At 41.9% G+C, this 16,085-nt stretch overlaps 2 protein-coding genes across 7 annotated transcripts in view; one reads left to right on the forward strand and one right to left on the reverse strand.

The window, feature by feature from the left end:
* ralgps2 (Ral GEF with PH domain and SH3 binding motif 2) overlaps nucleotides 1-16,085 on the forward strand; it is a 567,568-nt gene that overhangs the window by 267,494 nt on the left and 283,989 nt on the right. For all 6 annotated transcript variants that reach the window (XM_072274320.1, XM_072274319.1, XM_072274317.1 and 3 more), the window contains one exon: nucleotides 6,810-6,936. In XM_072274320.1, coding sequence (XP_072130421.1) covers nucleotides 6,810-6,936 — 127 coding nt within the window. The remainder of the gene's footprint in view (nucleotides 1-6,809; nucleotides 6,937-16,085) is intronic.
* The window catches only part of LOC140206125 (angiopoietin-related protein 1-like), a 125,577-nt gene that overhangs the window by 6,972 nt on the left and 102,520 nt on the right, over nucleotides 1-16,085 (reverse strand). The gene's annotated exons all lie outside the window — the stretch shown is intronic.

A 16,085-nucleotide genomic window follows, 5' to 3' on the forward strand; every position in this document is an offset into this window, starting at 1 on the left:
TAAACAAGTAGGTTGGATGTTTCACTTCAGGAAAAGCAGTCCTTGCAAGGGACTACAGAGGTGATCAAAAGTGGATACTTGGAAAGCTTAAGGACAGAACTGAATCGCTCTCTTACACAGTGGAGATTGCATCTGAGGTCATCTGGAGACAACATATTCATCAGATGAGAGCAGAATCAATTGTTAGAGAAAAAAGGTGTTCAGAGCTGTCAGAACCACTTCCTGCAATCCCAGAGTCAACTCCTACGTCAACCACAGAAGAAGCCCCAGAACCTGAGATTGTTTCACAGCCACAAGTCTCTCCGGCCAAGCAGAGTAACACCCTGCCCTCCCCCCTCCCCCCCCCGCCAGTCAGGAAAAACCTTGTCACACAAGAGTAAGAAATCTTAGGCATATAAATGGGGCAGAAGTAAGTCTTAGGCCTATGTAAAAAAAAATCTGCTGAAGTGAAGAAAATAATTAAATTAAAAGTTTTCATATATCAAAAAAATCAATATAAAGAGCCGTAAACAGTAAAAAACAAAATCAAAACTTTATTTAGTGTGACCACCCTTCGCCTTTAAAAGTGCATCATTCTCTAAGCTATAATGTCATGCAGTTTATAAGAAAATTGGCTCATAGGTTGTTCCAAGCATCTCGGAGAGCTTGCCATAGCTCTTCTGTAGACTATGGCTGTCTTGCTTGCTTCTGTCTCTCCATTAATCCCAGACAGGTCAATGATGTAGAGATCAGGGCTTGAGGAGGCCATACCATCTGTGCAGAACTCCTTGTTCTGCTTTTCACTGAAGGTAGCTCTTTGACCTTGGCTGTGTGTTGGGGGTCATTGTCCTGCTGCAGAATAAAGATGGGACTGATCGGATGCCTCCCTGATGGTATTGCATGATGGATGACAATCTGTTTGTACTTCTCAGCACTGAGGATCCCATTAATTCTGACTAGATCACCAGATCCCTTTACAGAAATGCAGCCCCCAAACTTTCAGGGAAACTCTGCTGTGTTTCACTGTTGTCTGCAGACACTCATCCAAGTAATGCTCTCTTGCTCTTCTGCAGACAAACTGCTTCCTGTTTGAGCCAAAAATTTCAAATTTTGACTGGTCATTCCAGAGCACTTGCTGACATTGTTCAGCCCCCAGTCCTCGTGATTTTGTGTGTAGGTGGGTTACTTGACTTTGTTTCCATTTTGGTGGAATGGCTTTTTGGCAGTATCTCTTCCATGAAGACCACTTCTGTCAAGACTACTCTGGACTGTAGAGGGGTGTACTTGGGTTCCGGTGGTTTCTATGAGTTCAGAGCTGATAGCAGTGCTGGACTTCTTCCGATTTTGAAGGGTGGTTATTTTGATGTATCGATCATCAACTGCATTCAGTTTCCATGGCTGACCACTGTGTTTCTGGTCATCAACCTTTCCCATTTCTTTGTGCTTCTTTAGAAGAGCTTGGACAGCCCATCTTGAAATTCCTGTCTGTTGCGAAATTTCTACTTGGGAGAGGTCTTGCTGATGCAGGACGACCACCTTGTGTCTTGTTGCTATGCTCACTCTTGAATGTTTAAGAATTGATGATTTAAAGGTTAAACTGTCACTCCTGCCATACCCTCACCTTTTAGTTTAGTTGTCCTTTGCCCAGTTTGATTCCTTCTACACACGTTACAGTTTCAGTTAATAAATTTAGTTCATTCAGCTCATAATGTCATTGATCGTTAACACCTTTGTTTAATCTTTGTTATCTTTGTTTAATCATGCACTGGGCTATATACCTACAAAGTTTTTTTTTGAAAAATGGTCTATTAATATGTTACTTTCTTTAACAAAATACAAAAAATTCTCTAGCATTTAATTTTTTGGAAAAAGAATGTTTAGAAATCAAAATTTTGCTCTTTTCTTCTGACACTAATACAGAAGACAAAATAGACATCTAAAACAAAAATTTATGTTAAAAAATCTAGGTTGCCTAAGTACCTAATATATATGTAGTACTGTATATATATATATATATGTTGAAATCCATTCTGAACATTCATGCTCAGTAATACCTAGCCATCTATTCCTCCCTCCCACCGCCGCTTCCCTTCCCTCTGCCTCTCCCCTTCCCTTCCCTCCTCTCTCCCCTTCCCTTCCCTCCTCTCTCCCCTTCCCTTCCTTCCTCCTCTCCCCTTCCCTTCCCTCCTTCCCCACCTCCCTTCCCTTCCCTCCTTTCCCTCCCCTTTCCTCCTTTCCCTCCCCTCCCCCTTACCCACCTCCAGACCCTCCCCTACACCCACACTCCCACACCCCCCTCCCCCTTCCCACTTCCTACCCCACCCCCCAGATTGCTTGTTTGTCAGTCTTTGTGTGTAGATTTTCATTTGATTCTATTGTATTTCTTTGTTCCACTGTGAAGGCCTGCAAGAAAATGAATTTCACGCTACTATATGGTGACATGCGTATTTTAATAATAAAATTTACTTTGAAATATCTACCTACTTCTTTATTTAAGGTTCTGCTTCCACTATCCTTTACATAAGAGTTCTAAAGACTCCTGTTTTTCTGTGTGGGGAAGAAAAAAAATCACCTGATATGTCTTAAATGAGGGAACTGTCATTTTAAAATAGTGATCCCTGCTTTGAGTTCCTCTGAGAGGAATCATACTGTCTACATCACTTGGTCCAGTCTCCTGGATCTGTCATGTTTTACTCAAGTCCCTTCTCCCTCTTCAAGACCTCAAGGCAATCTGTCTTTTCCAGGAATGGTACTCCAGATATGGTCTCATTAGTGCTCTGCATTACTGAAGCATAACCTGCATATGTTTGTATTAAATTCTTGTATTTATTTTCAGTATAGAAACATAGAAACATAGAAAATAGGTGCAGGAGTAGGCCATTTGGCCCTTCGAGCCTGCACCGCCATTTATTATGATCATGGCTGATCATCCAACTCAGAACCCCGCCCCAGCCTTCCCTCCATACCCCCTGACCCCCGTAGCCACAAGGGCCATATCTAACTCCCTCTTAAATATAGCCAATGAACTGGCCACAACTGTTTCCTGTGGCAGAGAATTCCACAGATTCACCACTCTCTGTGTGAAGAAGTTTTTCCTAATCTCGGTCCTAAAAGGCTTCCCCTCTATCCTCAAACTGTATATGCACAAACTTTTTTTAAATCATATGGGAGAGTACACAGATCCCTCTGCATTCCCACACCACCTAGTTCAAGAACAGCTATTTCCCTTCAACTCTGCAGTTCTTGAACCAACTGACTCAACCTTAGAATTTAGCAACACTTCGACCATTTTGATCACTTTGCACTAAAATTGACTTTTTGGTTCTAATTATGTCCCTTCTTTTAAAAATTGGGTATAATTTGTGTTTAATTTGTTTTTCTTGAGAATGCTATATATGATGCTTATGTGCCTGTGATGTTGCTGCAAGGAAGTTTTTCATTTCATCTGTGCGCACATGTACTTGTGCATATGACAACAAGCTTGATTTTTATATCCCTTGATTCCCAGAATAAATAAAAATCTATTGATCTCTGTCTTCAATATGCAAAGCGATTACATACCTACAGTTTTTCCGGGTGGTGAATCATGTAATTGTTTGCTACCCTCTGGCTGAATTAATTATCTCAGCCCTGAATGGTTGACCTCTTCTTGTGAGACTTTGAACCCTGGTTTTAAACATCCCAGTGGGGAAGACATCAACTCTATCTATCCTGTAGATTTAATCTGCTAAATCTTTCTTCCAAAAGCAAACCACCCAGAAGAACAAGGATGGCAGATACATTGGACTGATGTCACTGAAAGTCATTTCATGGAATTGACTTAAGCACACCCCCCCAATTGAAAGTATATCTGTTTTTAAGGTTGTGAAATTGGACCTGTTTACTAAGTTCCACGTGCCTTCTCACAAATGCTTCTCTATTTTGTACTCTACGCAGGTCAAAATCTAGTTTGCTTCCTAATTGTTTCCTTGTATCTACATGTTAATTGTCAGTGATTCATGTGTGAGGGTACCCAGGTTTGTTTGAACACTACACTTCTTACATCATTCGAAAAGTATTCCACCTTTCTATTTTTTTTGTCACTATTTTTGATTATTTCCATCTTATATTTTACCTGCTATGTTTTTATGAATTCACTTCATTTCCTGCATCCTCTGAAGCCTCTCTGAATTCACCTCATAGCCCAAATGGCCATTCACTTTTGGTATCTGCAGTGTATCGCTAGGCATAAGTCTAGAGTGTGACCAAAGTTTTCATTTTATACACAATAGACAATAGGTGCAGGAGTAGGCCATTCGGCCCTTTGAGCCAGCACCGCCATTCACTGTGATCATGGCTGATCATCCACAATCGGTATCCAGTTCCTGCCTTATCCCCATAACCTTTGATTCCGCTCTCTTTAAGAGCGCTATCTAACTCTTCCTTGAAAGCATCCAGAGACTTGGCCTCCACAGCATTCTGGGGTAGAGCATTCCATACATCCACCACTCTCTGGGTGAAAAAGTTTTTCCTCAACTCCGTTCTAAATGGCCTACCCCTTATTCTTAAACTGTGGCCTCTGGTTCTGGACTCACCCATCAGTGGGAACATGCTTCCTGCCTCCAGCGTGTCCAACCCCTTAATAATCTTATATGTTTCAATAAGATCCCCTCTCAGCCTTCGAAATTCCAGAGTATACAAGCCTAGTCGCTTCAATCTTTCGACATATGACAGTCCCGCCATCCCGGGAATTAACCTTGTGTACCTACACTGCACTCCCTCAATAGCAAGAATGTCCTTCCTCAAATTTGGAGACCAAAACTGCACACAGTACTCCAGGTGTGGTCTCACCAGGGCCCCATACAGCTGCAGAAGGACTCCTTTGCTCTTATACTCAATTCCCCTTGTTATGAAGGCCAGCAGGCCATTAGCTTTCTTCACTGCCTGCTGTACCTGCATGCTTGCTTTCAGTGACTGATGTACAAGAACACCTAGATCTTGTTGTACTTCCCCTTTTCCTAACTTGACTCCATTTAGATAATACTCTGCCTTCCTGTTCTTACCACCAAAGTGGATAACCTCACACTTATCCACATTAAACTGCATCTGCCATGCATCTGCCCACTCACTCAGCCTGTCCAAGTCACCCTGCATTCTCATAACATCCTCCTCACATTTCACACTGCCACCTGGCTTTGTGTCATCAGCAAATTTGCTAATGTTACTTTTAATTCCCTCATCTAAATCATTAATATATATTGTAAACAGCTGCAGTCCCAGCACTGAACCCTGCGGTACCCCACTGGTCACCGCCTGCTATTCCGAAAGGGACCCATTAATTGCTACCCTTTGTTTTCTGTCAGCCAGCCAATTTTCAATCCATGTCAGTACTCTGCCCCCAATACCATATGCCCTAATTTTGCCCACTAATCTCCTATGTGGGACTTTATCAAAGGCTTTCTGAAAGTCCAGGGACACTACATCCACTGGCTCTTCCTTCTCCATTTTCATAGTTACATCCTCAAAAAATTCCAGAAGATTAGTCAAGCACGATTTCCCCTTCGTAAATCCATGCTGACTCAGACCAATCCTGTTACTACTATCCAGATGTGTCGTAATTTCATCTTTTATAATTGACTCCAGCATCTTTCCCACCACCGACGTCAGGCTAACCGGTCTATAATTCCCTGTTTTCTCTCTTCCTCTCTTCTTGAAGAGAGGGACAACATTAGCCACCCTCCAATCCACGGGAACTGATCCTGAATCTATAGAACATCGGAAAATGATTACCAATGCGTCCACGATTTCTAAAGCCACCTCCTTAAGTACCCTGGGATGCAGACTATCAGGTCCCGGGGACTTATCAGCCTTCAGACCCAACAGTCTATCCAACACCATTTCCTGCCTAATATAAATTTCCTTCAGTTCATCCATTACCCTAGTTCCTTTGGCCACTATTATATCTGGGAGATTGTTTGTGTCTTCCCTACTGAAGACCGATCCAAAGTACCTGCTCAACTCGTCTGCCATTTCCTTGTTCCCCATAATAAATTCACTCGTTTCTGTCTTCAAGGGCCCAATTTTGGTCTTAACTATTTTTTTTCCTTTTTGCATACCTAAAGAAGCTTTTACTATCCTCCTTTATATTCTTGGCTAGTTTACCTTCGTACCTCATTTTTTCTCCACGTATTGCCTTTTTAGTTACCTTCTGTTGCTTATTTTCTGGAGTGTGACCAAAGTTTTCATTTTCTGGAGTGCAGCTCGAACAATACCAAAAAGTACAGCACTATTTTGGGCACAGCAGTCTTTTGAATTTCTGTCTAGTTCTCCACCTTAATTATAGACTGCTCCTTAACAGAATGGCAAGGTGACATTATGCATCATCTTTAAGATGTATAGTGTAGCAGCAGTTTGTCAAACCATCTTTCAAATCACTTTCTAAAACTGTGACCTCTACCACCTTCCTAGGTGAACAAGAATGACAGATACGTGGAAATATTTCTATTAATATGCGTTTCCCCTCCAAGTTGTATACAATTCTAATTAGGAACTATATCATTGTATGTTCTTACGGTATTAAAACTCCATTCAGGTATGGAAACTCCATTCCCTGTAGTTATACACAAACATATGCATTTCTGGAGGCATCTTGAGAGGAATTATCAGTAGGTAGTAAGTAATATTGTAGCCTCCCATAATCCTCAAGATTTACTTTGATTTAGAAAAAGAGTAACTGGCTATTGGATACATGCAGATTTATCCATAATACTGTAATTGTTATGTTTGTTCTACAGGTAATCACTGTTAAATATTGTTACAAGTGTTTATTTTTCATAATTTTCTTTCCACAGCTTTTGAGCAGAAAAGATAAAACAACTTTTGAAAAATTAGAATATCTGGTGTCTAAAGAAGATAATTACAAGAGGCTCAGGGATTACATTAATAGTTTGAAGATGACTCCATGTATTCCATATCTAGGTAGGAATTACTGTTTTGCTTTTCTCAGCAATGGTGTATTGTGCAACTGCCTGTTTTCTGAGACAAATTCTGGCAGGTAAAGAGCAAAATAGCTTAATTACAGGATGAGCTCATCCAATTTGTTTGACTTTATGAAAAAATAGTTTATACATCAGTGGTCATTTTGCCAATTACAAATTTCAGCATGTCATTTGACAACTAATTATATTGTACTTGTCAATTATCATTTGTTTTTTTTAATCTGATTAAGTTCAATATAATTTTCAGTAATATTAATTATGTTAATAAACTTATCTCTTCTGTCCAGCTGGTGCTTCAAGTTTGTTCCTCCTATTTCCCAATGTTAATTGTAACAATAGAAGACACTGACAGTAACAGTTCGTATAATGCTCCCCAATAGTAGGAGAATTAAAAGTGCAGTCTCACTGAGTGGTGATTGTGGTGACTGGTATGCTGGTTGAGATAATGTTTTGTTAACCAAAACACATAATTGAGAATTGACCTGAAGTTCTTGAACAACATGCAAGATACAGAATGACATTGGCCAAAGTGGGCCAGTGAAGGAGTGGAGCTTTGAGGCTTTGACTCGAGAGGCTTCAACAAGAAGAGGCGGAGGACAAGCCAGCTCGCAGTTAGTTTTTAAAATGTCTCCTGAGACGGTGATGTGCCTCTCATGTGAGATGTGGCAGTCTTGGGGGAACGCCTCTCTCCCGCAGAGTCACACCTGCCAGAAGTGCATACGGCTGGGCGATCTGGAAGACTGTGTAAGGAATCTGGAGCTGCAGCTGGATGACCTTCGACTCATAAGGGAGAATGACGCAGTCATAGATGAGAGCTACAGGAGGTAGTCACACCTAGGCTGTCGGAAGCAGGTCGTTGGGTGACAGTCAGAGGGGGGAAAGCGAAGTTGAGCAGACTGGTAATGCAGAGCACCCCTGTAGCCATTCCCCTGAATAATAAGTTTAATGTCCTGGATACTGTTGGTGAGGACGACCGACCAGGTGTGAGCCACGGTGGCAGGGCCTCTGGCACTGAGTCTGACCCTGTGGTGCAGAAGGGTGGGATGGAGAAGAGGAGAGCTGTCGTCATTGGAGACTCTATAGTCAGGGGAGCAGACAGGAGATTTTGTGGACGTGAGAAGGACACCCGCATGGTTTGTTGCCTCCCGGGTGCCAGGGTCTGGGATGTCTCTGACCGGGTGCACGACATCCTGGTACGAGAGGGAAAGCAACCAGAAGTCATGATACATGTTGGGACCAACGACATAGGCAGGAAGAGGGATGAGGACCTGAAGTGTGAGTTTCGGGAATTAGACAGAAGGCTGAAGAACAGGACCTCAAGGGTGACGTTCTCAGGATTGCTGCCAGTGCTACGTGACAGAGATGGTAAGAATTGGAGGAGATGGCAGTTGAATGCATGGCTGAGGAGTTGGTGCAGGGAGCAGGGTTTTAGATTTTTAGATCATTGGGATCTCTTCTGGGCAAGGTGGGACCTGTACAGATTGGATGGGTTGCACCTGAACTCGAGGGGGAGCAATATCCTTGCAGGTAGGTTTGCTAGCGTGGTTCGGGAGGGTTTAAACTAATTTGCGAGGGGGATGGGACCCAGAGCGATAGAGCAGTGAAAGAAGTGCATGGAGTAAAGCCAGATCTAACATACAGAGAGGCTTTGAGGAAAGAGAAGCAGAATAAACAGTGTAAAGACAGTAAGGTAGAAGGGCTGAAATGTGTGTACCTCAATGCAAGAAGCATCAGGAACAAAGGTGATGAACTGAGAGCTTGGATACATGCATGGAATTATGATGTAGTGGCCATTACAGAGACTTGGCTGGCACCAGGGCAGGAATGGATTCTTAATATTCCTGGATTTCAGTGCTTTAAGAGGGATAGAGAGGGCGGAAAAAGGGGAGGAGGGGTGGCATTACTGGTCAGGGATACTATTACAGCTACAGAAAGGGTGGGAAATGTAGCAGGATCCTCCTTTGAGTCAATATGGGTGGAAGTCAGGAACAGGAAGGGAGCAGTTACTCTACTGGGGGTATTCTATAGGCCCCCTGGTAGCAGCAGAGATACAGAGGAGCAGATTGGGGGGCAGATTTTAAAAGGTGCAAAAATAACAGGGTTGTTATCATGGGTGACTTTAACTTCCCTAATATTGATTGGCACCTGATTAGTTCCAAGGGTTTAGATGGGGCAGAATTTGTTAAGTGTGTCCAGGATGGATTCCTGTCACAGTATGTGGACAGGCCGACCAGGGGGAATGCCATACTAGATCTAGTACCAGGTAATGAACCGGGTCAGGTCACAGATCTCTCAGTGGGTGAGCATCTGGGGGACAGTGACCACCGCTCCCTGGCCTTTATAATTATCATGGAAAAGGATAGAATCAAAGAGGACAGGAAAATTTTTAATTGGGGAAAGGCAAATTATGAGGCTATAAGGCTAGAACTTGCGGGTGTGAATTGGGATGATGTTTTTGCAGGGAAATGTACTATGGACATGTGGTCGATGTTTAGAGATCTCTTGCGGGATGTAAGGGATAAATTTGTCCCGGTGAGGAAGATAAAGAATGGTAGGGTGAAGGAACCATGGGTGACAAGTGAGGTGGAAAATCTAGTCAGGTGGAAGAAGGCCACATACATGAGGTTTAGGAAGCAAGGATCAGATGGGTCTATTGAGGAATATAGGGAAGCAAGAAAGGAGCTTAAGAAGGGGCTGAGAAGAGCAAGAAGGGGGCATAAGAAGGCCTTGGCGAGTAGTGTAAAGGAAAACCCCAAGGCATTCTTCAATTATGTTAAGAAAAAAAGGACGACAGGAGTGAAGGTAGGACCGATTAGAGATAAAAGTGGGAAGATGTGCCTGGAGGCTGTGGAAGTGAGTGAGGTCCTCAATGAATACTTCTCTTCGGTATTCACCAATGAGAGGGAACTTGATGATGGTGAGGACAATATGAGTGAGGTTGATGTTCTGGAGCATGTTGATATTAAGGGAGAGGAGGTGTTGGGGTTGTTAAAATACATTAGGACGGATAAGTCCCCGGGGTCTGATGGAATATTCCCCAGGCTGCTCCACGAGGCGAGAGAAGAGATTGCTGAGCCTCTGGCTAGGATCTTTATGTCCCCGTTGTCCACGGGAATGGTACCAGAGGATTGGAGGGAGGCGAATGTTGTTCCCTTGTTCAAAAAAGGTAGTAGGGATAGTACAGGTAATTATAGACCAGTGAGCCTTACGTCTGTGGTGGGAAAGCTGTTGGAAAAGATTCTTCGAGATAGGATCTATAGGCATTTAGAGAATCATGGTCTGATCAGGGACAGTCAGCATGGCTTTGTGAAGGGCAGATCGTCTCTAACAAGCCTGATAGAGTTCTTTGAGGAGGTGACCAGGCATATAGATGAGGGTAGTGCAGTGGATGTGATCTATATGGATTTTAGTAAGGCATTTGACAAGGTTCCGCACGGTAGGCTTATTCAGAAAGTTAGAAGGCATGGGATCCAGGGACGTTTGGCTAGTTGGATTCAGAATTGGCTTGCCTGCAAAAGGCAGAGGGTGGTGGTGGAGGGAGTACATTCAGATTGGAGGATTGTGACTAGTGGTGTCCCACAAGGATCTGTTCTGGGACCTCTACTTTTCGTGATTTTTATTAACGACCTGGATGTGGGGGTAGAAGGGTGGGCTGGTAAGTTTGCAGACGACACAAAGGTTGGTGGTGTTGTAGATAGTGTAGAGGATTGTCAAAGATTGCAGAGAGACATTGCTAGGATGCAGAAGTGGGCTGAGAAGCGGCAGATGGAGTTCAACCTGGAGAAGTGTGAGGTAGTACACTTTGGAAGGACAAACTCAAAGGCAGAGTACAAAGTAAATGGCAGGATACTTGGTAGTGTGGAGGAGCAGAGGGATCTCGGGGTACATGTCCACAGATCCCTGAAAGTTGCCTCATAGGTGGATAGGGTAGTTAAGAAAGCTTATGGAGTGTTAGCTTTCATAAGTCGAGGGATAGAGTTTAAGAGTCACGATGTAATGATGCAGCTCTATAAAACTCTGGTTAGGCCACACTTGGAGTACTGTGTCCAGTTCTGGTCACCTCACTATAGGAAGGATGTGGAAGCATTGGAAAGGGTACAGAGGAGATTTACCAGGATGCTGCCTGGTTTAGAAAGTATGCATTATGATCAGAGATTAAGGCATACTTCTTTGGAGAGAAGGAGGATGAGAGGATACATGATAGAGGTGTACAAGATAACAAGAGGAATAGATAGAGTGGTTAGCCAGCACCTCTTCCCCATGGCACCACTGCTCAATACAAGAGAACATGGCTTTAAGGTAAGGGGTGGGAAGTTCAAGGGGGATATTAGAGGAAGGTTTTTTTTACTCAGAGAGTGGTTGGTGCGTGAAATGCACTGCCTGAGTCACTGGTGGAGGCAGATACACTAGTGAAGTTTAAGAGACTACTAGACAGGTACATGGAGGAATCTAAGGTGGGGGCTTATATGGGAGGCAGGGTTTGAGGGTCAGCACAACATTGTGGGCCGAAGGGCCTGTACTGTGCTGTATTATTCTATGTTCTATAAAAATTTCTGATTGAGTTCACATTTTAGCTGTGAACTGTGTGTTAAATCTGCATACAATATGTTTGAATGGAGGAATTGAGCAAAAGCAAACATTCTAGACTTCTAACAACCCATTGTAATAATGTTCCTTTACAGGGTTATGGATCAGTTGAATATGGAAAAATGGTTTCTCACAAATTCTCCCATACGTTTTTAAAGCATTTTCAAGATGGTAGTGATAGTAGTAGCAATAATAATAAAATGTTTTGATATTTATGACTGGGTATAGTAAAAATTTCATTAGTTTAATTATGAGTAGTGTTAGGGTGAAAGTAAATAAACCAAGGTAATATCCAAATTTGGTGAAGTTTTATAGCAAATGTAGGTGGAACAATATAATATAGGTAACAAAATAAAACGTACATGTTTTGACTGGAGGAGGAATGGTTTGCTGATGTTTCTCAGGAACAGAGCACTTATGTAACTTGGGTACGGCCTGTATTGTGAACACTTCATAGAATCTAGTGGGTGAGTGTAGATATTGATAGACTTCCCAATAGCTGGGCTGAGTACCCTGCCAACTAAACCATTGTTCAATAAATCTATTGATTTTAATGCAGATAATCATTTCAAAATGGAAGAGCAAGTTAAAGACAATTTACTTTTCTGCATTTGAGTTGATTTTAATGTTTTTAAATGTTCTCATATTCTTGTATTTAATAATTAGTGTGGAACATAAATGCCAACAGTTAACTCTGGAAAGAACTTTCGTTGTTCAGCTATTTGTATGCAAGTTAATCCTGGACTGTAGCAGATTAGTTTGCAAGTTAAGTGGCGGATGGTATCGGACCAGAGAACTCATTTATGTCAATGGGATTCTTAGACTAGGGAATGGAAGAGATCATGTTTACTTCCTGAGTTAAATAAATCTTCTAACAGTCCAAAGAGTCATTTGCCACTGACTGTACTCTTCAATTCCCTCCAATTGCCTTCCCCATTCAGGTGTAGGTGATATAACAGCTGTTCTTTCTATCTACACTCAGTGGAAACTTAGTAAGGTACCTACTGTACCTAATAAAGTGGCCACTGAGTGCATGTTCATGGTCTTCTGCTGCTGTAGCCTATCAACTTCAAGGCTCGACGTATTGTGCATTCAGTGATGCTCTTCTGCACACCAATGTTGTAATGCGAAGTTATTTGAGTTACTGCCGCCTTCCTGTCAGCTTGAACCAGTCTGGCCATTCACCTCTGGTCTCGCTTATTAACAAGGTGTTATTGCCCACAGGACTACTGCTTGCTGGATTATTTTTTTGTTTCTTGCACCATTCTCTGTAAACTGCAGAGACTGTTGTGTGTGAAAATCTCTGGAAATCAGCAGTTTCTGAGATACTCAAACCAGTCCCCCCGCCGCCCTGCAACAACAATCATTGCATGATCAAAGTCACTTAAATCATATTTCTTCCCCATTCTGATGTTTGGTCTGAACAACAACTGAATTCTTGACCATGTTTGTATGCTTTTATGCATTGAGTTGATGCCATATGATTGGCTGATTAGATATCCGCATTAACAAGCACGTGTACTGGTGTACCTAAATCATCCATGGACCTAAATACTCCTTCCAAATGAAGCACTGATGTACTAGCATTTCAGTGAGCCTCCCTCATTGGAGAATCCAAATGCTGAATGTGTGAATGCTTTGCAGAAAGCCCCTGAACTCTCGAATGGATGACCCCAAGCCTCTAGTTCTTGGTACTGTAATATTCCATTTTGACATCTGTCTTTGGCCTGATGAAAATGTTCTGATGAAAGGTCATCACCTTGAAACATTTTCTATGGTTCTCTGTCCATAGAACTTTTTCTCAACCGCTCATGTTTCCTGTTATCAGTTAAATAAATCCAGGAACTTTAACTCCTTTATTGATTACTTTCCAACAATTCAGTCTATCTTCATAGATTTCTCAGTGATGACAACAAAACCCATAAGCATCGACTAGACTGTGGCTAATCATGTACAACACCAAAACATAGACCACACTGGTGTTTATGGATTACAGCTTGCATTCAATGCCATCATCCCCTCAGAATTAACCATCCTAAGCTTCTAAACCTGGACCTCTGTACTTCAAGCAACATACATCAAAGTTGCTGGTGAACGCAGCAGGCCAGGCAGCATCACCAGCAACTTTGATGTGTGTTGCTTGAATTTCCAGCATCTGCAGAATTCCTTGTGTTTGCGTTTAAAAAAAACCTCTGTACATCTCTACAATTGGATCCTTGACTTCTCATCAGGAATGTATTGACAGTAGAGATAGATACAGGTGCACTTCGAATATGCGTACTTTGCCCACTGCTCTACTGTGTGGCTAAGCACAGCTAAACCAGCATCTATAAATTCACAGATCTCAGCACTACTGCTGGTAAAAACTCAAGACAGTGATGAGGGGGCATGCGGCAGTAAGAACAACCACAACCTCACACTCAATGTCAGCAAGGAATTGATTGTTAACTTCATAAGGGGAAATTGGAAGAACACACACCGGTTCTTGTTGAGCTGTCAGTGGTAGAAAGGGTAAGGATCTTTAAGTTCCTGGGTGTCAACATCTTGTGGGTCCATCCTGTGCAAAATGCATTGATGCTATCATGAAAAGGACAGATGTTTGAGGAGATTTGGTATGTCACAAAATAATCTTAAAACTTTCTTTTGATGTTTGGCGGAGAGCATTCTGATTGGTTACATCACAGGCTGGAATGGAAACTCCAATGCAGAGGATAGCAAGAGGCTAGAGAATGTTGTAGACTCAGCAAGCTCTATCATAGGCACAATCATTCCTATCATCAAGGATATCAAGAGTTGGTGCTTCAAGAAGGCAGCATCCATCATTGAAGACGTTCACCTTACAGGGCATGACCCTTTTGTTACTACCATCAGGGAGGAGGCACAGGAGCCCTAAAGACGCACACTCAATGATTCAGAAACACCTTTCTCTCCACCATCAGATTTTGAACAGTCCAGAATCGATGAACACTGCCTTATTATTCATTATTGCACTATTTATTTGTTTTGTAATTTATAGTAATTTTATGTTTATACTGTACTGTTGTTGCAAAACAACAATTTTCACATCATCTAATAAACCTGTTTCTGATTCTTACTTTAATATTGTGACAATGTCTGTGCTTTATGTTTAGATGTGGCTTATCAAATGATTGCACATTTGTAGCATGTACCTATTTCAAAATTCACTTCCTCTCTATTTAAGGGATAATATTCCAAAAGCCTTAATAGGCACTTTACCTATGTGTCATCATACTTCAAAGTCAAGGTCGTTTATTGTAATATGCAAAGGTGTAATGAAAAACTCACTTGCAGCAGCTTCATAGGCACATGGCATCAGATACAGAAGATTCACAAGAGAAACGTACATTAATCATTATTATTTGTTATTATTTATTATTATTTTGCAAGAAATAACAGAACAAAAATACTTTATGCTTTATTGTCGCCAAACAATTGATACTAGAACGTACAATCATCATAGTGATACTTGATTCTGCGCTTCCCACTCCCTGGATTACAAATCGATAGTAAATATTAAAAATTTAAATTATAAATCATAAATAGAAGAATTCGAAAAATGGAAAGTAAGGTAATACAAAAAAACTGAGATGTAGGTCCAGATATTTGGTGGGTACAGCCCAGATCTGGGTCAGGATCCATTCAGCAGTCTTATCACAGTTGGAAAGAAGCTGTTCCCAAATCTGGCTGTACGAGTCTTCAAGCTCCTGAGCCTTCTCCCGGAGGGAAGAGGGACGAAAAGTGATACAGCTAAACTCTAATGATTAGGGTTGTATCAATTGGTTCAAAAACCAAATGGTTAAAAGGAAGTTACTGTTCTTGAACATGGTGGAGTTGGACTTCAGTCTTCTTAAGTTGGATCTTAGATGGACGGGTTTTGCTTTCCTGAGGCAAAACCTTCTTGTAGATATTATCAATGTTGGGCAGGGATGTGCCCATGATGTATTAAGCCAAATCCACTACTCTCTGCATCTTCTTGCATTCCTGCATATTCAAATTGGTATATCAGATCCTGACACAACTAGTCAGGATACTTTCAACTGTATTTGTAGAAATTTGTTAGAGTGTTTGTGACAAGATGAACTTCTTTAACCTCCTTAAATTTTTTAAGAAATTGATAAAGCTTGCAAGCCTTCCTTGTGCTTGAATCTATGTGCTGAGCCCAGGACAGGTTTTGTGATATGTTAATGTACAGAAATTGATGGCTGCTGACTCTCCAGCATCAGTCCCCCAATGTTGAGTGTTTGCCTTCTTTCTGCAGCAGCCTGATATATGAGTTCCTGTTGCCCAGATTGTCTTAAGCAGAGTGCAGAGCCAGAGAAATGGCAGCTGTCATTGACCTGTTGTGGTGGTAGGCTAATTGGAGCTGATTCGTATTAACCCTGAAGCAGGAGTTGATTAGTGCCATAATTAATCTCAGTAAGCATTTCATTATGGTTCATATAAGCATGCCAGAATGGTAATCATTGAGGCAGATCACCATGCTTGGGCATCAGTACAAGAGATGGCTTTTAAAACACAAGG

Source organism: Mobula birostris, chromosome 12 (assembly GCF_030028105.1).
Source record: "Mobula birostris isolate sMobBir1 chromosome 12, sMobBir1.hap1, whole genome shotgun sequence".
Classification (NCBI taxonomy): Eukaryota; Metazoa; Chordata; class Chondrichthyes; order Myliobatiformes; family Myliobatidae; genus Mobula; species Mobula birostris.